Raw genomic sequence first — 25,422 nt, 5'->3', positions numbered from 1 at the left:
ACAATTGCGCGGTCATGCAATACGGTACATAAATAAAATTTATGTCCTTTTTTTCCCCACAAATTGAGCTTTCTTTCGATGGTATTTGATCGCCTGTGCAGTTTTTATTTTTTGCGCTATAAAAAAAAAGGCTGACAATTTTGAGGAAAAAAACAATATTTTGGACTTTTTGCTATAAAACATGTCCAGTAAAAAAAAAAACTAAAAATCAAATGTAGTCATAAATTTCTGCCAAAATGCATTCTGCGACATGTCTTTGCTAAAAAAAAACCCAATACGTGTAAACTAATTGGTTTACGTGAAAGTTATAGCGTTTACAAATGGCGGGAAAGATACTGGGATTTTTAGGTTTTTTTTATACTAATAATGGCGGCAATCAGCGACTTATGGCGGCGATCAGGGACTTATAACGGCGATCAGCGACTTATGGCGGGACTGCGGCGGACATTCTGACACTGGGGGGTACTGACTTGGGGTCACTGACATCCCCAGTGACATCAATACAGTGATCAGTGCAAAAAAAACCCACTGACACTGTACTAATGGCACTGGGGAGGAAGGGGTTAAGTTTATTTTGAAGGAAAGGGTTATCTGTGTGAGGGGAGTGTTTTACTAGGGGGCGGGGTGTGTACTGCTGGGGACACGGCTGATCGGGAGAGTGAAACTCTTCTATCCTGATCACCGTGTCCTGGAGCTGTCAGGGAAGTGACAGAAAGCACAGCTACTGCAGCTGTGCTCTCTGTCACTGATTGCCGCCGATCGCCGGGAGATAGCCGGTAAGGACCAACTGTGACCTGGCGACTGACATCCGCAGCTGTGATCGGCGGGACAGGTAGGGAGGCGGCACGCCTCGCGCACGCCCCCTACCTGTTTACAAAACACACGTTTTAAATCGTGGTTTTGCCTGCCCGTGCCACCCTGCCGCTGTATTTCTACAGTGGCAGGGCGGCAAGTGGTTAAATATTGGCACCATAATAGCCTTATACCAATCCAGTGGTACTATGACAGTCATTAAAGAGTCCCTAAAAATTTGAAACAATGGCTTTCAAATAACAGAGCTCAACTCTTCGAACACATGGCTGTAAGCCATCTGGTCCAGGTGCTTTATTCACCTTTATTCTGTCTAAATATTTCCGGACCATATCATTATTGAGCCATAGTGGTTCATTCAGGGCTATGTCAATATCATCCCCATTATGGACTTGAGCTCCCCCATTTTTTTTGCATATACAAAGCTGAAGAAGGTACTTAATAAATGTGTTTTCTCTTTGTCCTCAGTCACCAACTTTAAATTATTTTTTAACTGGCCTACATGCACTGACCTTTCCTTTGTACTGTTAATATATTTGAATACATTTTTGGGGGTTTGTCCTGCTGTCTATTTGTACTTTTAAAGTAAGATAGTGTTTCTTAATTTTTATATTTTTTTAAATGTTCTTTTTTATTATTGATAGCTTTTTTAAATCTGGCTGTGATTCACGTTTTTTATCTTTAGCCTTTTAAACTTATTGCCCATGGGAATATTTTTTGCAGTATGTTTACATACAGTCACTTGAAGCATTCTCATTTGTGTTCTGTGCTCATCAATGCCAACATTCCCTCCCAGTCTACGTCTTGAAGAGCAGTCCTCAGCCTTTTCGAAAATTTTCTACCTTGATATTGTATTTTTATCTTTCCAGTATGTGCTTCTTGCTTACAGGTTATGAAATCATCTGCTACCCAGATGTACTTTTATATAAACAATAGTTATAAGCTCTGCATAACTTGTGATGAGGCGAGACCAAGCCTGATTAGCCTCTAACATATGTATTTGAAGTTTCAACAAACCCCTACGCACAAAGTACCCCAGGTACCTGGTCTCTTCTATTGCAATGGCACACTTTTCCAAATTAACAGTAAACCCCTCCTGCGTTACAAAATCAACACTAGCTCGGGGAAGACTCCCAGTCTGTACTGAAGATAACAATGTCACCCAAATACTCTGAGGTGTATTTCTGATGAGGGCATAGTGTTTTATTAATTGCTCTCTGAAATGTAGCCATGGTAGAATGCAACTCAATGGCGTTCCTTTATATTAGAAGGTACCCTCTGCAGTGGAGAATGCCATCTTTTCTCTGGTATCCTTAGTTAAAGGTATCTGCCAGTAACACTAGGTAATGTCTAAGGTGGTCATATACTAGTTGGCTCCAACCTCTCTATGAACTAATTACATTATACTTGGGGCATCGGATATGCATTGAACCCTCATTGAGTTTTCTTAAATCATTACAAAACCGCAGAGTTCTGTTTGGCTATGTGCCAACTCAATCAGGCCTGAGCATTGACTCTGATTTCTCAAATATATCAAGTTCAAGCATTTTCTGAACCTCCTCCAGTATGGCTTTCCTGTGTGTCTCAGGAACACAATATGGCTCTATAGTATTTGCACCTTCACACATTATGTTGTGTTCAATTACACTGGTAAAGCTGAGTATATGTGGACAGTTTTTTTTTTCATTCAACCAGCAGGTTAAGCGAAAATAAAAAAAAAAAACCTGACAGATTGCTGTATCCAATGATGTGAGAATTTCCCCCTGCGGTAATGTATTTTGATAGAAGGGGCTCCCCCCCAGTCAGAATACACAGAACAGAGCTGCAGACATTGACTGCATGTGCTGGTCAAATTCTGGCTTTCCAGCAGGACCATTTGACAGAAGTCCTCTTGAGCATAGATTTTATTCAACCTTTCAACCAGCCGATCCTTCTTCAGGTTAGGGAGCATTTAAGTAAGCAATTGTTAAATCTGGAATAACTTGCATAAGTCTGCCATCACCTTTGGCCTGAATGCCTTGGTCTGTCAAGATCTCTTTAGCTAACCCTGTTTTTGAGAACAGGTCAAATAACTGTCAAGCAGTTACTTTGGAGAACGTTTTCCTCAGAGGCACCTCTTCTTGATACCTTGTTGCATAATCAAGAACCACCAGGATGTTCCTATAATGGGACACTGGAGCAGTTAAAAGACAAGTGGGACATGAACTGCAATATCTTTTCACTTAGACAAGTCACAAAGCCTACATCAGGGTCACAAACCAGGGTCAGTTCAGACTTCAGAGAAACAGCATCAAGGTTACAAGCCAGGGTTGGTGCAGGTAGCAGAGAATAAGCATTGGGGGTCACAAGCCAAGGTAACAAGTAGAATTAGCAGTATCACAGAGGAGCAGGCAGGATTATGTGAAAGCACAATAATATGGCATGGAAACAGGAAACAGGAAGACTTAAAGAACAACTAAAGGCATCATGCACATTTTAGTAAACCCTTATATAAAAACCTGGAAGTTACAGGGGGAAAAGGTAAATGTCTGAATATCCTTACTGTTATTTGAGCAAGAGCAAGTGAGATATTTAACAGATTACAGGGTTACATGACTGTCAAGGTCCTACCTTTCCTCAGAGGTTGTGCTGCTCCATGTGCTGGCATCCATCTTAGGTTTCTGCAAAGCATGGTGGGAGCCTTTTATGCTTTGAGGCCTCTGCGGTCCATCCCCCAGAGGGGTGTGGTTGATCACATTTAAGCCTGTTGTCTGCACTTGCTCTTTGCAATCGTGTCCTGCATGTTCCCTTGCAGCAAGCTCTTGTTCTGTTCTCATTGCTCTCCTGGTAACCGACTCGGCTTGGAGAAGACTATTCTCTGCTTTCACCCTTTACCTGACCCCCCGTTGCTGAACCCGGCCCGTGACCTGAGTATTCTTTGCCTACCGTCTTGTACTGTCTGCTCCGTTGTTATAGACCCGGCCTGTCTGACCACGCTACACGTTTTCCCATCTAGCTCCCACCAGCTGTATGCCATTGGCGGCAGTCGTTACTGCTGCTGGGGTTACTCGGGGGCCGCTACCTGGTCTCAGGCTGTGTCAAGTCCATCCCCACCATCAGGGGCCCTGGTGAAGGGCAGCCTGGGGCTTAGACTCTGCACCCTGAGGGACTCTGGTCTGTGGGTAGTGGCTGTCGTCAGTCGCTGCGTGACCTTACCATAGGCCTGCCTGCCCATTCCATCGCTCCTGCCCTGACAATGACATATTGATTTTTCATTTTGACCATAGTTCTGCTTTAAAAAGCTGACCATTCACCCTGATTGACCACATGATCAGATACAGGTCAGACTCACTGAAACTACAATGCAGTTATGCAGAACAATGATAATGACATTCAAAACAAAAATTGGTGTGGCAGAACAGAAAACTCACATTCCATTCCATGGGAGAACAGAACTCAAGAACCAAAAGGTCCCGACAAAGCCATTGTGAGCTGCAGTAGGTTGAGTGCCATGTGTCCAGAAGGCTGGGGGACCAGTAACTGATTGATCGCCTCACACCAGACTTTGGTGACTTGGTATAGCAAATCACTATTGACCACAAAGTGTGAAAATATTAATTTGGCCTCAGGCACCTGTGATGCACTGTTAACCACTGTAACTTATTTCCTGGCATTTTTTTAATGTGGGATCCAGCATTTGGATGGTACCAAATGCACCCCTTGATACTTCCAGGTCAGGATATGCTGGACTAGAGGAACCTTCCACCAATCCACTTCAGACATAACGTGTAGTGAGGATGTTTTCTCTACATCCTCCCCAAACCATGATCTGCAAAGAAAAATTTTCCCCCTCTCAGGGATCTTCTTGGTCTATAGATTCTCTACCATAGGTGCAACATTATTGGCATTTTCTATAGTCACAAAGTCTTGCTCTTTAAAGGGAACAGAACGGTCATGCTATTCAGGGAATCCTCTGCTCACCTAGTCCAATAGTTCCGCAAAGAGAAGGCAGAACCACCCCACTATGATATCCTGGATCCCATTTAGTACCACTCTGACCTCTTGGGTAACGCTACTACATGCAGTGGTTATTGTCTCTGGTACCAGTGTGTATTCTCTAGTGTTCCCATATGTACACACTATCTATGGGGTTTTAGTTATGGGTCCCACTCTCCCAGCTGCCCTCATATGGACAAGTGTTACCATACTACCTAAGGCCAGTAATGCCCAGCTGTTAAGCTGGTTCACTCAGATGTCACATTTAAATTGCCCCTCCATCAGATCCAAGTGGGCAGCACAGACCCTCTGGGTGTAACAAGGCAGCCTTTGTATAGCTTCACACTCCATGGACTCCTCCTGCAGGGGACATGGCCCCTGGTATAACACCACCAACAAAGACTGTTTACATTCCTTCATACTGGAGCAGAACTCTGGAATGAATGTTCCCTGGTCAGAGTGCTGGTTCCTGGCTTTGGCAATGGCTTTGTTTAATGCACTGACAGGGCTCCTCAGGAGATGGCAGGCCCAAGTAGATCCTCCACCATGGTGTACTGCTCCACAATCTACAGCATCTGGGGTTCCCTGTGGCTGAGCTAATGCTGCAGCTCATTAGGTAGTGTACTTAATAAGTCGTCCATGACAACCTATGCCATGATTATTTTTTATTACAGGTACTTATATAGCACTGTCAATATATGCAGCACTTTACATACAGTATATATATATTACATTCACATCAGTCCCTATCACTCAAGGGGTATACAATCTAAAGTCCCTACCTTATATTCATACACATACTAGGGACAATTTAGACAGGATCCAAGTAACCTTCCAGCATGTCTTTGGAGTGTGGGAGGAAACCGGAGTACCTGGAGGTAACCCACACAGGCACAGGAAGAACATGCAAACTCCAGGCAGGTGGTGCTGTGGTTGGGATTTGAAACGATGACCATAGTACTGCCAGGCAGAAGTGCTAACCATTTAGCCACTGTGCTGTCCATGATCAGTGGTCCTGTTACCTTCTCAAGCTGCAACCACTTCATGGCCAGCTACAACAGGTCTTGCATTTGGGACCATGGCGACTGGCAAGCATGATATCCTCCATGATGTTGTGTGGTGTGTGTGGACAGCCACAGGTGCCCCAAGGTAGGCTAAGACTTTCCTCTTGAGTTTTGTATAGTCCTTGATTTTAATTGCCAGCAGGTCATAGTAGGCCTTCTATGGTTCCCCTGATGACTCAGGCCCAGGTTGCTATTCAGCCTTCCTGTCTTATAAAAAAATTAAAAAAACAAAAAAAATAACAAATACATTCTTGAAATAAATAAAATCCAAAGCTGAGGTCTGTTCTTCAAGGGTTAGACTGGGAGGGAATGTTATCATTGAAGAACACAGATTGGGAATGTTTCAAAGTGAAGGCAAATGTATTAAATACCTTCTTCATCTACGTGTATACGAAGAAAAATGGAGCTCAAGTCCTTAATGGGGATAGCATTAGCATGGACATAGCCCTAAATGATCAACAATGGATCAAAATTGATACAGTTCTGAAACGTTTAGACAAAATAAAGGTGAATAAAGTACCTGGATCAGATTGCTTACACCTAAGGATCATCAAACAGTTCAGCTCTGTTATATCTAATCCATTGTTTCTAATTTTCAGACACTTTAATGACTGGCATAGTACCGCAGGAATTGAATAAGGCCAATGTGGTGCCTATATTTTAAAAAAATCAGAATCTTTACCAAGTAACTATAGACCTGTTAGTTTAACTTCTATAGTTGGGAAGATACTTGAGAGATTAATAAAAGACCACATCTAGAGTTTGTGCTAGAAAATAATAATTTAAGCAACAGATAGCATGAATTCATGAAAGACCAAGTTGTCCAATTTGTCTGATTTCTTTTTATGAAGAGGAAAGCAAAATCCTTAGACAAAGGGGTGGCTGTACAAGTAGTATACTTGGACTTTGCCAAAGCGTTTGATACTCCTGTGTTCCTCACACACAGCTGACGTGCAAGGTAAAGTCTACAGGATTAGAAAATTAAATTTGTAAATGGCTAGAAAACTGGCTAAAAGACCATGTTCAGAGAGTAATGGTTAATGATCCATACTGTGAATGGTCTAAGGTTATTAGTGGTGTACCCAAGGATCAATGTTGGGATCCTTACTTTTTAACATTGTGACGGACCGCCTTGCACTTTGCCTGGGTGCTTCCATCAGAGAACTGCTTCCTCACTGCTGGTATACAGGAACACAATATTATATCTAGTCAATGCATCCAAGACTAGACAACACTAGCTTAGGTGCAAACTGGAACAAAAATACAGGTTTTTATACTCTTTGGAAATAGGGGCAGTCCCCACGTGAACAACAAAAAAAATATTACACATTGAGATAAACATTCCACACTGCTTAAATAATGAGGTAACGTTGACAAAAGACTCAATTAACTCAGTTAACAATGAAACAAATACACAGTACACACGGTAAACATATCACACCTTAATAAACAGATTACAGAAAGAGAGCTAAGCATCAGGTTATTTTGAACTGATTATATTAACATCTGCTTTAAGTCTCTGAGTCTAGGAGGGGGAGGTGAAGTGGTAAAACCTGGTTTGGGCACAGAGGCTCCAAACCTGTATCCGGGTCCTCCAGTTCTCAGAGTCTGTGTGTTTCAGGGAGACATGGATTTGAATCCGAAGTATAACTACTCCAAAGGTCCCCCAGGCTCACACCTCCCAAAGAATAGAGCCCACTTAGATGCCAGGGGTCATAGTCAGTAGGCAAGAGGCTAGCCCGCAGTCCCACCCAAAAGCCCTTGTCCCGGTTGGGTCTGTCACATTTCTCCTTCCTCAAATGTAGACTAACCAGGTCCCAGACCTCCACCTGGTCTGGACATGCATTAGTAAGGCAGAGTGAACCCACATAGTCAATTCAAATTATCTTGGGAAGAATTGTCATCTGTAGGTGTGGAGCAGAGGTTGTGGACCCTCTGTTCAGCTGCCAATGCTTCAGCTGGGTGGTCTTTACCATTCCGGGTCTGTCTTCTGCTGGGGAAAGGGGCTGACTGCCTCAATTCCCTGGGTACATGAAGACACATGAGGTGCTAGGCAGAAGCCAGTGGCACTCTGCACTTTTGCCAGTGCTTCAGTTATCAGGTCTTTACCATTCTGGGGCTCCATCTGTTGCTGTGGAGATGGACCAACTTCTCCAACTCCCTGGAGCCGTGAAGACACAGATGCTGAACAGAGGCCAGCGTTGCTCTGCCTTGTTGCCAGCACTTCTTCTAGGGACCCTACATCCTCTGCTCTGACTGACTGTTGGGGAGGGAGGATGGCTTCCTCCACTCCTGGACTGTAGATCTGCCACTGCGGAGGGAGGATGACCACCTCCTCTCCCAGACTGTGGATCTGCTGCTGGAGAAGGAGGATGACCACCTCTTTTCCCGGACTGTGGAACTGCCGCTGGGGAGATGAGCCAGTTGCTCCTTCTCTAGGAATCCCGGACTCCCGCTGTGGAGTGAGGACAACTACTTGTACTCCCGAGTCCCTACACTGCCACTAGGAAGGGAGGATGACAACCTCCTCTCCCGTACTGTGAATCTGCCACTAGGAAGGGAGGATGACCACCTCCTCTCCTGAACTGTGAATCTGCCACTGGGAAGGGAGGATGACCACCTCCTCTCCCTGACTGTAGATCTGCCACTGGGGAGATGAACTGGCTGCTTCATCTCCCACACCTTATCCGGCTTCTGGGATGACATTCTCTGGTACTGTCTCCCAGGTGCACGGATCCTTGCTGGGAACGGAAGACAGTTTCCTCTCCTCTGGCTGACTTTTGGGGAGGGTGGGCGGCTTCTTCCATTCCCTGACTGTGGATCTGCAGCTGGGTAGGGAGTACAGCCACCTCCTTTCCCAGACTGTGGAACTGCTGATGGGGAGAAGAAATTCTGACTACTTTTTCCTGAGGTTCCCGTGTTGCTGTAGGTGTTGGGCAGAGGTCAGCAGCACTCTGCCTTGATGCCAGCTCTTCTGCTGGAGGCTCACTGGGTTGTTCCTCAGAACAGCAGAAAAGTCTATTAAATACACAGTCTCTGGAATTACTGAAAATCCAGGGCACGGTCTGGTGGCACTTGGGCCCAGTGCCAGCACTACAGCGGGTGACTCATAATGCATGGAATTAATCAAATAGTCTTTTATATGCTTGTTCCAACTCCCATTTTTGTGTAACTATAAAGTCCAAGTCACAGCTCAATCCGAGCTCACTGGGAAATTCAACTTCCTAATATCTTGGATGTCCTCTCATCTCCACTCTGCTGCACTACCGAAATGTGGATCCTCCTGAAGTATCTCAAATATCAATCCCGGGTCACCAATGTCATAGCCTTCTATTGGATTGCTGTTCTTTAGCCGCAAACACATTTGGGTAGCATACTGTTGCAGCGCCTGATACCCATCATCCAGCATCATTTTTGTCTGGACCAGCCTACCCAGCTCCGTCAGCCATTCCTCCGGTGGATGCTCTACTAAGAAATGGAATCCTCAATGCCAGCTGATCACAAAATAGCTGCTCTGTGGTTGGAAGTGATTTTCCCCAAAGAATTTAAACGTCCTTGAGGGCCTCATTCACAGTTCTTCAAGTCACATCCTTCTAGTCCAGATCGCCTTCTGCCAAGACTGGGCTATCAAACTGGGCCAGAGCTTTCTGCAGTCTCCACTGAAATTCAGCTGCCATTTCCTGTCCAATTTCACCCATAATCCCAGTGGTAGTTTGGAATGCTCTGAAGGAAGGAAGGAAGCAAATCCCACTGCTTGCCAACAAATGAGGTGGACTTCCTGATATCCCACCTGGGTGCTTCCATCAGAGAAATGCTTTCTCACCGCTGGAACACAGGAACAAGGAACAAGGTATTACAGATGACACTAGCTTAGGTGCAAACTGTCACTGTTTATTGAACAAAAATACAGGTTTTATACACTTCAGAAATAGGGGCAGCCCGCACATGAACAATAAAAACAAATATTAGACAATGGAATAAACATCCCACATTGATTAGATAATGAGGTAAAGTTGACACCAGACTAATCCCATCATGTAGGAACCTCTAGCAGGACTAGCCTAGAGACAGAAACAATAGGTGACTCAACTAACTCCAACTAGTTACCAATGGAACAAATACACAACGGTAAACACATCACACCTTGATAAGCAGATTACAGCAAGAGACCTCAGCATCAGGTTGTTTTGAGCTGATTATATTAACATCTGCTCTGAGTCTCTGAGTCTAGGAGGTGGTTTGAAGTAGTCAAAGCTGGTTTAGGCACAGAGTCCCCAAATCTGAACCCAGGTCCTCCAGTTCTCAGAGTCTGTGTGTTTCGGGAGACATGGACTTGTGTCCAGAGTAAAACTACTCCAAAGGTCCCCCCAGGCACACACCTCCCAAAGAATAGAGCCCACTCAAATGCCACGGCCCATGGTCAGTAGGCAAGAGGCTAGCCTGCAGTCTCCTCCAAAAGCCCCTGTCCTGGTTTTGTATGTCACAAATATATTTATTAATGATACAGAGTTTGGAATTATAAGTACAATTTCAATGTTTGCAGATGACATGTCTCCAACTTACAAGCCAACTTTGATGCACTGTTTAATTGGGCAGCAATGTGGCACATGAGGTTTAATGTTGACCAGGGCGTGTTTAGAAGCAGAATTAGGGGTGTCGGAAAGTAACTCATAAGGCCTGGCTAGTAGCTCACGACTTGAAATTTTTAAATATATATATACTATGTATGTGTGTGTGTGTGTGTGGTCTAACAGCATGATGCTGAACATACACTATATTGCCAAAAGTATTGGGACCTCCCCCCAAATCATTGGATTCAGGTGTTCCAATCACCTCCATGGCCACAGGTGTATAAAATCAAGCACCTAGGCATGCAGACTGCTTCTACAAACATTTGTGAAAGAATGGGTCGCTCTCAGGAGCTCAGTGAATTCAAGCGTGGTACAGTGATAGATTGCCACCTGTGCAATAAGTCCATCCATGACATTTCCTGGCTACTAAATATTGCACGGTCAACTGTTAGTGGGATTATAACAAAGTGGAAGCAGCACAAAGTGATAGAGTGATAAAAAAAAGAGTGCGGTCAGCACATGTCGAAGCGCACAGTGCTCAGAAGTTGCTAACTTCTTTATCTCAGATGTATTTCTTTTTCTCTTGTCAAGCAGTTAATTGTCTTCTCCTGACTGTCATGGCTTATGATTGATATATGGCCATCTTTTCTCCCCTCCATTACCACAACATCATGGTCAGATAATTCTTTATTTTCTAGCTGTGACGTCATGGACAATAGACTTAGCTCATCTAATTGCAACATTATGGCTTATCAGATGTCTTACTGTGGCCCAAACATCATACACCATTATTACTATGCTCATGATCCACCTTTGCTTCAGCTAGCTTCTGCTGACGCCTCGCTCAATGTAACAATAGGTTCATCTCTTGGTGCCATTATATTTCTGTTCTGTGCCCAAGATAGCATCATGCAAAGGATGAAGAAATACATTTTCCACCTGTGCCTCTCATTTTGTGGTGGTGAACATGTTCTTCCTGCCTTTGATCTTCATGTATGTTCGGCCAACTGCTTCTTACTCAGCTGATATTGACTATCTGGTAGCTATGTTGTACATAGTATTACCACATATGCTAAACCCAATCATGTAAAGCTTACAGAAAAAAGTTATTAAGAAACTTTCAGAAAACACATATATTGTACTTTGAATGTATGTAATTTGAGGTTAATGCAACTGAGGTATATGTTCCCTTACTTAGCTATAAACTCTTCAGCATGTTTGACAAACAGAAATTGAAAAATAAAGGGTTCTGTGCAATTTATGTAATCAGTATTATTTTTACAAAAGGTATAATTATTAATTTTAAAAATACTTGATTCCCACAATACAAAGCCCCCTCCTTGGAATTAGAAAGACAATACTATTTTCTGTTCCCAGCATTGTTCTTACCATACTATATCTGGTAGTATGGCTGGTGATCTGTCATCTACAAAGAATACTGGGAATAATGCTAACTTAGTTCTTTTCATTTGATAAAGTATCTGTTAGGGGTTATATACTGTACATGTTAAAGGTAAGTAGAACTCTTTGGTGGTGAAATGTCTGTAAAAGGGATGAGCTTAAGGTATGCTCTGAACCTTGGCTGTTTGGGTGGTTGGATGAATGCCTAAACATAAACCTGTTTGATGGGAGCCAAACATCATGTATAATAGCAGTATTACATCCTGTATTATGCATGACATCTTCTCACTGTCAATAATTTTTATGGGTGCAGGCAACAAAAAAAGTGCGCACCCCCTTCCTGAACCATACCAGGACACATGCCTTCAGCATGCAGGGTACCCTGTTGATGTGGGTAAAGTAGGGTACCATGCTTATGGAGACAAGGGCCTAGTGGTTGTTCGGGTCTGAAGATGGAGGACTTATTGTAATATGTAAGCCCCCAGAAAAAAACACAGGTTTTGACAAGTCCTTTAATTGAAAAAAAAAAAAAAAAAGTCACACAATGTACTGTATATCCATTGTCCATCAATCACGATGCCCGATAACCGCCAAACCACTAATATAACAGAAAAAAAAATGCCACCAATCTTACCCAATGCCTGCTTGTCCACTTCTGATAGATCTGGTAGATGACAGCTGATTTTAATAAAAGGGGATCCCCCAAATGACATCATTGACCATATGTGGACAAGACTATATTTGGTCAATGATGTTGTATAGAAATATTGGTCCTTCAGTACTGGTATTTGCATGGAAGGGTCTGGTATGAATTTTTTTGGTTAGGGTCCCCCATTAACATCTATAGCAGACCCTCATCTAGGATAAGGGTCTGTTATAAGTGGATGGAATCCTCAGCTCCTTTGTTTACAAACAGAACAAAGCATCTGGTAGTTGTCAATTTGCCAGCAAAAAAAAACAAAACAAAACATATTATATAAAGGGCAGACTCATTGGACCACTTGATCTTTTTTCTGCCATCAGTCTTCTAGGCTTTTAGGTTTCTAGTTTAAACACTCTAAAACAAGATGCCAATTAAGCAGGTCAATATTTTAAGATATTTCTCACACACAGCATGAGAATACTTAGAATTACACCCCAATCACATTTTGCTACTCCTTCTGAGTATGGCGATACCACATGTGTGAGATTTTTTCACTGTTTGCACTGATTATATACTGGACATTGTATCTTGTGTATCACACAATTCAACCAATGTACTGTAATGGTCACCTCTATACAAGTGGTCAGGGAATATAGCTGACCACTATAGCTGCATCACCTATAGTAGTCCTTGTTCCAAGTCTAGCCTACTGGTACAAGGCTGCCCCCAGGAATGCCATGCTCACTACCCAGGATGCACAGAAAGCTAAAGAAAGGCACATCAAAAGAGTTCCTGTGGTTCCAGGAGTGCAGGTGTCCACGGGTGATGGCTGGGGCTGGTGTCTTGCAGGAACATAGTCACTCGGACATGAAGATGGGTCAATTGAGGCGCAAACAGACAACAGGCAAAGGATTGATCCAGGCTCCAGGCAGAAACATGGTCAATAACCAAAATCAAGAACACTGATTCAAGCTACACTGGTCTGGTGAAACTGTGAATGGTGTGGTAGAGATTGGAGAACTGTGACTGGCTGCACTATTAGGGCTTATTCGCATGTGAGGTTGGGGGTGGTAAGACCCCGCAGGTGGGCTGCAGTTTTAACATCCCTTAACGACAACCCCCTTTAGCAGCAGAGGCAGCGGCTGGGAGTGTACACATGTCATGGTTGCTATGCTTTACTTCACATGTGTGGCAGTAATTACATTCCCTGTTGGTCCTCTAATCATGACCTATTCAAGTGAATGGGGTTGCTTGTGCAGAGTCCAAGGGGTTAAAGCAGGTGATGAGGCAAAACAATGCCTCCTTACTGCTTGTCAAAGGCTCTATAAAGAGCAATCTGAACATGAATGGCTCTTCAGAGAGTATAGCACATGTGACAAGTCCTTATGGTGACACTGTAACTGGCGTGGTGGTGATTAGGGACACCGTGAGTGGGTGGCAGTAATTTGAGACAGGGACTGGTGACAGTATGTAGAAAAAAACTGAAACAGCAGTCACAGATCACACTGAGGCGCAAAAGGTTGAGAACATATCTATTAATTCCCTGGAGAAACAGAGCACCCGCCCAGTCATTTACCTAGATTGGCTACACAATAGGTCCAAACACCACCTTGTCCTTATTCAAGTGTAGCCACCCTGTATTCTAGTAGTGTATAAATATATCTTTCCTAGTAGTGATGGACCAAACAACCCCCTGTTCGGTTAGTGGTTGAACATTCAAACCTAACAAAAATTTGACCGCGTACTTTCGAACAGGGACAATTCACTAAGCGGTATCTTACCGCATCTGAGTATGCGGTAAGATAGCACACATCTACTAAAATACAGCATGAGCTATACTATTAAATAATGCAGTATTTTATTAGTGAAAACATTCTTTAATGTTTTAGCTTGAATGTAACAAAAATTACCAGCATTGCCCAGCAATTAACTTTTTTTTTTAAATGGCATGGGAGTCCCCCCCAAAGTCCACCACCATCGACCCAAAGTAAGGAAAAAAAGTTCCACTCTTGAAGGTGGCTCCCGCTGTGTTGCAGCTTCACCGGCCTGACAGTTTTTAAATTCTGTAAAGACATCATAAGGGGGCAGGGTCACTGGGCTGATGTCACCAGGTGCCTCCACCCCCTTGTGATGCCATCATGTGCTGTGATTGGCCAAAGCTTTGCACCTGACCTGCGATAAGGTGCATTGCTTTGGCCAATCACAATGCACTGTCAGGACATAATGCATTGTGGAGTGCGGCGGACAAATAGCTATCCGAATGCCCTTTCGGTGAACACATGAACGGCCGATGTTCGAGTTGAACGTATGTTCAACTCGAACATCAAGTCCAACCCTATTTCCTAGATAGTAGTTTGCCTGTGACAATTGTTAGTTTCTTGTTTGACTTTTCCCCTATGTGTTGGAATTGTTGTAGTACCGTACTGTCGCTACTAGGTGTCAATGACACTTAGGGCCATAATTATTGGGCAGAAGCGAGTCTTGTCCTTTCTGGCTCCCACTAGTACCTTTATGCAGGGGTGCATGCTGGGAGAGACTATAAAAGCTTGGGGAGTGACCTGGTGAGCTCTCTCCCACAGGCTGCGGCCTAGGGAGAATGTGTGCAGAGTGTTGTGCTGTGTAGGCCTCAGTCCTAAGTGGCCAAACACAAGGTGGACTGAGATGCCCTGCCTAGTCGCAGAAGGTATGCTTATGGGATAGAAGAGCTCGATGAATATCTACTGGAGAGGGATCGATTGCCACCCTCAGAGAATCCTGGCACCTCTCAGCTGATGGATGTCTACTGGTAGGGGACTGGCATGTTTGCTCTCAGAGAATCCTGGGCTACTCTGGAGTAATGGAGTCTGGAAGCTTGGTTGCTACTGGAGTCCTAACCCTAACCCTCACTCCCCGTTAGTCTGAGCAATAAAACTCAAAAGGCTAAAGTGACTGCCGCTCTTCCTTGTCGTGTACTGCTCTCCGCTGTGGCCATGTACTCACCCTGATGTAAATGCTACCTGGAGCTGAGTCAGCTCCTCTCCTCCATGCAGGAGGGGTGCTACACAAACATTTGAAAAAGGTATCCCTTGCAAAATAATGCTGCCAGCTCAGGTGTTTGCTTCAGTAAATCCCACCCTGCAAGTGAAAGTAGAGATAGGAATTTCTGAAATGTTAAAAAAGAATGCTTTTGAAGTGCAGATAGAACCAGATTATGGCTTCAAATTCAAGTAGTGAGAGGCCCACAGTTTCTGCAACAGAGATACACAGGGCAGTAAGTAGTAGTGCTGAGAGACAAACGATGGTCCAGGTCCACCTATGTTCCCTTCCCCCAGTATTTTTTATACTATGTTGTTCATTTGGAACAGTATTCCAAGATTAAGTAGAAAATTTTACAGCTTACCTGTTATGATCCGCCAGGTGGTGCCTCAGGCTGTCAACTGACGGACCTACCCAGAGCGTGGGGTCCAAGCCCGGGCTGTGCTTTCACCAGGGCCCCTGATGGTGGGGATGGACTTGTAATAGTCCCGGGCCAGGTCACGACCTCTGAGCAGGCCCACCAGTGGCTGAGGAAGCCTCCGGGGACGTATGCAGGTACTGGGAGAGCCAGATGTGAAGAGGACGGTGGCCCTAGCAGGGTGGTAACGGATCGTGGTCCCGTGGGGGTCAGCGGGGTACCGAATCGGCAGGCAAAGAGTAGTCAGGTCACACGCAGGATCAGCAGGGTAATCAGTCCGTAGAATGGTCAGGCAAGCCAGGGGTCAGAATAGGAGAAGGCAGAGTAGTCAGGGCAATCCGGGTCAATCACAGGAGAAGGCAGCGTAGTCAGGGTCAATCAGGGTCACTAGAACGGGTACAGGAACTCAGGATCACAGATAGACCTTGCGGCAATCTGTGACAGTGCAGGGCATCTTTAAATAGTGCGCCCTGCACTGTCATTGGCCGGCTAGGACACGCCCCCGGCTGTCATTGGCTGCCTGAGGCGCGCCCGCGGCTCCTACTGTGCATGCGCGGCGTCCTGTCAGCCGCGGCTCGCCGGGACCTAGTGCCTGTGTCCCGGCGTGATCTGCCGCCAGTGCGCATGCGCGGGGGAAGACTCCGCGATCCCGGATTCCAGGGCTGCGATCCCTGACATTACCCTTCTCTCATGGACCTGCAACCCCTGATAGTGCTTGGAGACTCAGTCTTCTTCATTGGAAAATGATACAAATGTAGCAAATTGCTTTAAAAAAGTGAAGACTGAAGTGAAGGATCTAATAAAGATTCAAGATTAACGTTTGTTTATCGCTTTAAATTTGTATCATTATATTTTGGGTAGGTTTTTTTTTGTAAATCATGATCTATTGGTTGTGTCTAGATTTGACTATTTTCTGGAGGCAGCCTAACATGCTCTTGAAGAACTAGCCTGCCCTCTGTTGAAAGCCTTCTTTGACATGTCATGTCAAAAAAGGCTTTCAGCACAGTAGAGTGAGTTTGTGACTGAGAAGATGCAGAGGGTGAGACTGCATGTCTTTTGGGGGGTGTGAAGTGTTATTCAATATTTTGAGGTGGGGTTTTGAAAGGATTCATGCAATGAGATGCTTGAACAATAAATGCAGCTCTTGACAAGACCATCAGCAACCATTGCCTGATGCAGACTAATCAACACACAGGTAAAAGTTATAATTTAAGTAATAAAAAAATGAATACAATTATATGGTTAAAATAGAATGGATTATAAATATAGTTTACTTTCTAGATACAACAGCCAAAAATATTGTGCAGTTTCACAGTAAGTAAGCACTTACCAGCCAGGTTTACATTTACAAAAACAAAATGAGAATTTATTATTTCATTGAAAAAAGAAAGAAAAATTGCTCAGTCCATGTGCATTGTGTGAGGTGTTGTAGAAAGCTGCAGTTTCACAGGGAGACAACAGGCAGGTTTAAATTCAGAAAATTAAAATTAGAGTGTTTTATTTCACTTTAGCCACCTTCAGTCCAGCAGTTGTATATAAATGGCTGGACGGTGGCAGTGCAGGGGCGGGTGGCTGTTTATAAACGGCCTCCCAGCACCCTGCTTGTGCGCGCTCCCAGGGAGCACGCAGCAACACGATCCGGTACCCGCTGTGTCCTCCAGACACAGTGGAACACCGAGCGTCAGACGGGACCTCCGTGAAAGGTCCCAATCATGTGATCACTGATTGGCCAATCAGTGATCACATGCAGAGTAGTTAGCAAGATGTCACTTGTGACATCATTGCTTGCTACGTGTGAAATCTGTGAATGATCACAGAGGTCACATGGTACAAGGCTAGTCACAACAGCCTTGTACCATGTGACAAGCTGTGACCAATCACAGCTCACTCAGTAGTTCTCAATGGCTGCAAGAATGCAGCTAGAGAGAAGGAAAAATAATTGCTTTTACAGCCTTTATGGGTGTAAAAGCAATCAGTGTACAAAAAAAAAAAAAAAAATCTTCATCACCCCCCACAAGTAGTACAGTGTCACCATGGTGACACTGTACTGCTAGAGTGGCAGTATGTAAAAAAAGAAAATAAATAAATAATATAAAAAAAATGTAAAAAAAAATGTTTAAAAATTATAATTTTTGGTTATAAACTAATTTGGGTTATTTATTTTTTTACTAAAAAGATGATGGAATCAGTTTTGGCCAAGATTTATGATGAAGTACTATTTATTTGCAAAATTTTAAAAGAAAAACACTTTTATCTAAAATTTTTTGGAATTTTTCATTTACATAGCAAAAAAAAAAAAATCCCAGTGGTGAATAAATACCACCAAAATAAAGCATTATCTGTCTCAAAAAATGCTAAAAAATTCATATGGGTACAGTGTTGCATGACCGCGCAATTGTCATTCAAAGTGTGATAGCACTGAAAGCTGAAAATTGGCCTGGACAGGAAGGGGGTAAAAGTGTCTGGACTGGAAGTGGTTAGAAAGGCAGCACAGTGGATAAGTGTTTAGCACTTCTGCCCAGAAGCCCTAGAGTCATTCGTTCAAATCCCAACCATGACACCACCTGCCTGGATTTTGCATGTTCTCCCTGTGGCTGCATGGGTTTCCTCCCACACTCCAAATACATACTGGTAGGTTAATTGGCTTCTATCTAAATTGGTCCTAGTATATGTATGTATGAATGTGAGCTAGGGACCTCAGATCGTATGCTCCTTGAGTGTTAGGTACTGATGTAATTGTACAATATATATAAATAAAGTGCTGTGTAAATTGACAGCTCTATATAAGTACCTGTAATAAATATTGTACTGACTTTATGCATTGTATTTAAGCACTTTTAGTAGACCACATTTTGAACAGGATCCACACATAAACATTATGGCCACTGGATGGAGATGAAGGGCATACTTATTTTCTATGATACTCAGCACCATCTAGTGGTATTTTCCCTTTTCACACTGTTATTTCTCAATGAATAACTTGTGATTTGCAGTGAATGTAGCCAAAGAACACTTGATTTTGCTCTATTTACACACAATTAATTTACATATAATTTCAATGGCCTACAGCTTAGTCTTTCTCTGACTCAATGTACAGTATATATAGATAGGCATTTTCAGCAATTAACACCAACATTAGTATTTTTCCCAGCAGTCCATGATCTTTCCATTACTTCTCCACTTCTGACACATGAGAAAAACCCCATGACTGGCTCTTCTAAGCTACTGAACCCCAGTTTGGAAGCCAGGAAGGCCAAGTGACTGTTATGGGAGCAAATGGGCACAATAGTACGCAATTTCCTTGAACTGCAAATGATTCAGGTCAAACTCATAGTAAGCAGGAACCTGAAGATCATCCCTTTTGCAGTGTATTGATGAACTAAGGTTTGGACCGAACCTACAAGCAGCTGGTACATGATAGCAGGCCACCATCCCAATCAGCCGTAACAAAGCAGCAGGGATGCTGGTGACATAATTGACCTGATATGGCCACATGACAATATTTGGTCAATGACATTGCCATTGGGGTTCATCCTAAATCTTACTTCCCTGCTATTCATAGGGCCACAGGGGCGGTTGGTTGAATTCTCTGGATCAACTAAAAAATATATGTATTGGCTAGAGATACACTATAATATTTTCATATATATATATATATATATATATATATATATATATATATATATATATATATACACAGATCATCCCAGGAGATTTGCGTCAGCTGCTTACCTGAAGAGTTGTTCAATTAATACAATACTTAATTAGTAAGGTCTTTTATTATTTGCAAACAATATATGTAATCAGTCCCTGAGGATCAAAACAAATTCATTTAAGTTCATTCTCTGATTTGATGAGTTCCATAAGCATACGAGGCATGTAAGCCAAGCCTCTGTCTAACTACTAATGAGGAACTGAAAATCATAAATCGGATTTGCCAATTACCACTTTTCATTTTTTATTTGTAATTTTCTACTACATTTTGGCTATGGGAGTTCACCTAGAAAATGTAAGTAATTGCCGGCTCTGGACCTCTTCTGCTTTCTTACCAAAAATATATAGCCTTTTGACATAATGGGTTTGGGAAATATTAGTTTATGTTTTAATTTTCTGTCTACATTCAATAAAATTGTACTCATCTGTACTTTTTACTTTTATGTATTAAAGGATTTTTGTAGTTTTAGGCAAAATGACAACAGTGACACTAACCCATCCATCATCCAATCCTCCCAGTCTCTGTATGGAGATCTCTTCCTACATGCAGATGAATTTCTATTTTCTTCTGCACAATCTGTACTGGCCAACTCATCATTTACTTTGACTATGACTCTATAATCCTGGTAGAGAGGGCAGAAGATGAAGGTAAGGATCTATGCCAGCATGTCCATTACTTGTCCCACATCTTGGTCTCTGCATAGATACCGTCCTTACTAGATGTTGCTGTAAATGCTGTGATAGCCTGTACAAGAAATATGGAGCACACCTTACTGAATAGGGAATTACATCCACACTGTGCTGTGCATAATCTGCTCCATGTCATCCAACTTTATACACTGTGTTGTACCTTACTGCTCCACACCATCCAACTCTATGTATGCTGCTGTACATTCACTGCTCCACACCATCCAACTCTACACACTGTGGTGTAGATTATCTGCTCTATGCCATTCAACTCTATACCTTGTGCTATACTTTATCTGCTCCATGTCATTCAACTCTATACACTGTGCTGTGCATTATCTGCTCTATGTCATCCAACTTTATACATTGTGCTGTACATTATCTGCTCCATGCCATCCAGCTCTATACACTGTGCTATAATGTATCTGCTCCATGCCATCCAGCTCTATACACTGTGCTATAATGTATCTGCTCCATGCCATACAATTCTATACAATGTGCTATATATTATATGCTCCACGCCATCCAACTCATACACTGTGCTGTACATTATCTGCTTCATGCAATCCAACTCTATACACTGTGGTGTAGGTTATCTGCTCTATGCCATCCAACTCTATACACTGTGCATACATTACTGCTCCACACCACCCAACTCTATATACTTTGCTGTACATTATCTGCACCACACCATCCAACACTGCACACTGTGCTGTACATTCTCTGCCCCACACAATTTCATTTTGTAAACTGTGCACTCGATGGGGTTGATTTACTAAAACTAGTACACTTAGAATGTGGTGCAGCTGTGCATGGTAGCTAGTCAGCTTTTAACTTCCGCTTGTTCAATTAAGCTTTGGCAATAAAATCTGGAAGCTGATTGGTTTATATGCACATTTGCACCAGATTTTGCAGTTGCCAGTTTTAGTATATAACCCACTATGTGTGTGGCATATCACTCCAAGTTCCCTTTTACAGCATTTCCCTCTGCACATTTCTCAAAATATTTTCCACAATTACACTTTAACCAGAATGAGATTAAATATTTCTTCCTAGCCACATCTCCTCAGGATTTTATTTTTGTAGACGATGGAGTCCGTTTCATACAAGGAGACTTCAATCAGTACAATGTTATTTTTTTTAAATAGACTTTTATAGGTGTAGCACTACCCCCTTAGGAGTTTTGGGGTCCCCCTATAGTCCTGCGCAGCCAGGCAACACACATTTTCCTCCACACTTGCACACGGGAGGCAGTAAACAGTCCTTGAGCTTGGTTTTATGTTATATTAAAGAGTATTGAACTTGGATGGGGTTGAGGGGTGCATGGGATGCCCAAGGAACTGTAGAAACCTGAGGACAAACTCCTTAGCAACTATGTACAGATGTGAACAAAAAAAAAATAAAAGTATTTCCAGCTCTCCAGACCTTCTGGGGTACCTCAGACTCCAGATGAATCCTCCTCTTCACCCAGCTGCCATTGGGTATCCCTGGGCAAAGGGATCCAGAAACTGCAACTTTGGCAAAGCAGCTCCAGATGAGGAGCTAGTTGGGTTTGCCACCTGACTGCTCTATCCCCTTATCTGGCCCAGGGGGTGTAGGATTACTCACTCAGTCCTCTCCTGTGAGGTTGTTGGGTTGGTGGTTGCCTTCAGGCCTTATGCTGGGCTGGCTCCTTCCTTTCTCCACAGGTGGTCCTCACTCAGGGGACAGTGAGGCTAAGAGATCCTCCTCTCCAGTTCCTGCCAACAGGTAGGCCCCTCTCTTGAGCTCCACCCCAGATTATTATTAAAAAATAGATGTATGAGTAAGTGGGTACTGAAGCGACCAATGTCTGGAACCGAAAAAACTCAGGTGAGAAGAACGTCACCAGCACACCAAGGATCTCCAGTTATGGGTCCAAAGCTTTAATAAGCAATCACATAGTTACAGCAAGTATGATGTTTCAGATCATTGTGTTTTGCATGTGTCTTAATGTGGCTTGTGCTAAGGTAGCCCATTCATTTGAAATGGGCTTTCAACCCAATGGGGCTTGTGCTAAGGTAGCCCATTCATTTGAAATAGGCTTTCAACCCACCAAAAATCTGACACATAGCATTTTTTTCCAAAGCAGCATATCACAGTGCATGGCAGGGTATTACCATGGATAGAGATGAACTGTAATTCATTTGTATCAAAGGTGTGTTGCCTTAGTGCATTGGGATGCTTTTGAAAATATAGAGCACCATAGTACACTATTGCATTGCTATGTGTTTAGGTAAGGTGCACAATGCTAGCAAACTGAAAGGTCTGAATGAACTCTTAAAGTTTACATTGGAGTACATGTAACAACTTTAAAAGGTCTACTAGACTTGTCTGGTCAGCTAATAGAAAAAAAAATTCTCTATGTCTAAGTCCATACTATATATGATGCAAAACATCCCACAATATAGCATGGTATTTTTGGCCAGGGCTATAACCATGGCTGGACCATGCTGAGAAACAGTAGAAAACCAAAGACCATCAAAGCAGTTTATGTAGCATTTAGACCACATTGCTCTGGCCAATAGTTTGTGTACTAAGCCCTAGACTGATTTCCTACAGTTGCAGAATCTCAGTCCTGAACAGATTCCTCCTTTCTCCGTAAAGAATTTACAATGTTTTATAAGTCCATGTGCTATTAAATGAATGTAACCTTTTTGAAAAAAACTGTACCAAATATTCTATTAAACATTATAATCTTGTTCATGTGTAGGTGAATACAGTATTCTATCGTGATGTGGACATTTCTAATGTCTCTACAAAACTGGTGACTGAGTTTATCATTTTTGGCTTTCCAAGTCTTCAAAGTCTCAACACTCTTCTTTTTTGTTTTTTTCTCTATGTCTACCTTTTCGCTATCACTGGAAATGGCATCATATTGCTCCTCATTATTTTTGATCAAAAACTTCACACTCCAATGTATTTCTTTGTCAGCAATCTCTCATTCTTGGACATGAGTTCCACCACTGTAAACATCCCCAAGATGCTTGCCAAGTTCTCAATGAACAATGAAGTTATCTCTTTTGTGGGGTGCTTCCTCCAAATGTATTTCTTTATTGTTTGTCAAGCAGTTGAGTGTTTTCTTCTGGCTGCGATGGCCTATGATCGCTATGTGGCCATCTGTTCTCCACTCCATTACCATAACATCATGGTCAGACATGTATATATCATCCTAGCTATGGCATCATGGATACTAGGCTTAGTATTTCCAATTGCAATGATCACGCTGGCTTTTAGGTTGCCTTTCTGTGGCCCAAACATTATTCACCATTATTACTGTGATCACCCACCATTGCTTCAGTTAGCTTGTGCTGACACCTCACTCAATGTGGCAGTAGGTTCCACTCTTAGTGCCATTGTAATTGCATTATGTTTTTCTCTAATTGTGACATCCTATGTTCAAATAATCAGGTCTGTGCTCAAGATAGCATCATCCAAAGGGCGTAAGAAAGCATTTTCCACCTGTGCTTCCCATTTCGTGGTGGTGAACATGTACTTTCTGCCATCAATCTTCATGTATGTTCGGCCAACTGCTTCTTACTCAGCTGATATTGACTCTCTGGTGGCTATGTTCTACACAGTATTACCGCCAATGCTAAACCCAATTGTGTATAGTTTACGGAATAAAGATATTAAGGATTCTTTCAGAAAACAAATATGTTGCACCTAGAATATATGTAAATAAAATCAAGCCTTTACAAAATGAAGGTATATGTTCCCTGATTTACCGCCACGTTCTTCAAGGTCTTGTTTGCTCATATTAAGGTTCTCCATGCCCTTGACACATTTGACAGAAAGAAAATAGAAAACAAAGGGACCTGTGCACTTCAAGTAATCAGTATGTTTATAGAAGGTATACCTATTTAATTTAGAAAAGCTTGATTCCCACAATATAAAGTCCATACCCATTTAGAATAAAAAAAGGCAACACTAGTATATAAACACTACTTGGAATCCAAAATTTGATGCTAAACCACATATGTGCCTTAAAGTGTATCTAAACACAAGATCAAAAAGGTAATATAATGAAGATTATTTTGAGGCAAAGCAAGAAAGCATAAACCTCTGTAGTATAATCATGGCTTTTTTCTCAGAGAATAGGTGCAGGAACCCCACACCCTTCTGATTCACCCCTTGTTTCTGTCCCCTACCCACCTCCAAGCATTGTTCTTTGGTTCCACCCCCTACCCACCTCCCACTACCGCTCCTTTTAGAGCATATAGAGCCAAGTATCATTTTGTATGGAATTTGTTGATGATAACAGCAGTAATAGCAGTAAAATACATCCCCTGCAACAAAAACTCCCCCAGCAACAATGGACCCCTACAGCTAAATACCACCCCAACAACAATAGACCCCAGGCAGCAACAAAAGATCTCCCATCAACAAGCAACAATAGACCCCTCCCTAAACATTAAATCCCTTCTGGAAACAATTGACCCACCCCAGCAACAATAGACCACCATGCAAAAATAGATCCCCATCCAGTGACAATAGATCCCCCAGCAGTCAGCATCAATAGACCCTCCAGCATACCCTTAGATAAACAGAAAATAACTGGATACTAACATCCAGTAAATTGATCCAGGAAATCTCTGATTGCCTCTCGGGGGATCAGGAAATCATTTTTTTCCCAGCAGGAGCAAATTGGATAATGCTTTGCTGGGTTTTTTTTGCCTTCCTCTGGATCAACTGTGGATGTAGGATTATAACTTAACTTTTTTTTTTATGGTTGAACTGGATGGACTTTTGTTTTTTTTCAGCCAGACTAACTATGTAACTATGTAACCCCAGCACCCCTTGCCATTACATGCATTCAGTGCTGAAGGTGCCGGCACTGCATTTCCCCATGTTCCCACTGAAAAAAAAGCCCTGAGTATAATATTGTGTATATAAACTACTTACAATTGATAATCATAATTCTATATGTGATAGACAAAAGAAGTTTATTTTAGATCTCTTGGACTTTTTTTGTCTACTGAACAGTACAATTTACAGAAAATGGGAGTAGCTATGAGTAAGAGGGTAGGTTTTCTCCCAGTGTGGTCAACATGTTTATGGCCCACTGGGAGGAAGGTGCTATGTACAGTATAATAAAAACATGGC

The 25,422-nt window shown here is 42.7% G+C and overlaps 1 protein-coding gene across 1 annotated transcript; it reads left to right on the top strand.

Moving 5' to 3' along the window:
- The first annotated feature begins 11,128 nt into the window (after nt 1-11,128).
- On the top strand, nt 11,129-24,019 carry LOC149438351 (olfactory receptor 6N1-like). Its single transcript, XM_089659904.1, has 2 exons — nt 11,129-11,269; nt 23,030-24,019. Exons 1-2 carry the CDS (start codon nt 11,129-11,131, stop codon nt 23,984-23,986), a joined length of 1,098 nt encoding a protein of 365 aa, XP_089516030.1. The 3' UTR covers nt 23,987-24,019.
- Nucleotides 24,020-25,422: the final 1,403 nt, after the last annotated feature.

Source organism: Staurois parvus, unplaced genomic scaffold, assembly GCF_062004578.1.
Source record: "Staurois parvus isolate SC_StPar_1 unplaced genomic scaffold, SC_StPar_1.0 ptg001192l, whole genome shotgun sequence".
NCBI lineage: Eukaryota > Metazoa > Chordata > Amphibia > Anura > Ranidae > Staurois > Staurois parvus.
This window is presented reverse-complemented; position numbering and strand designations above follow the sequence as displayed.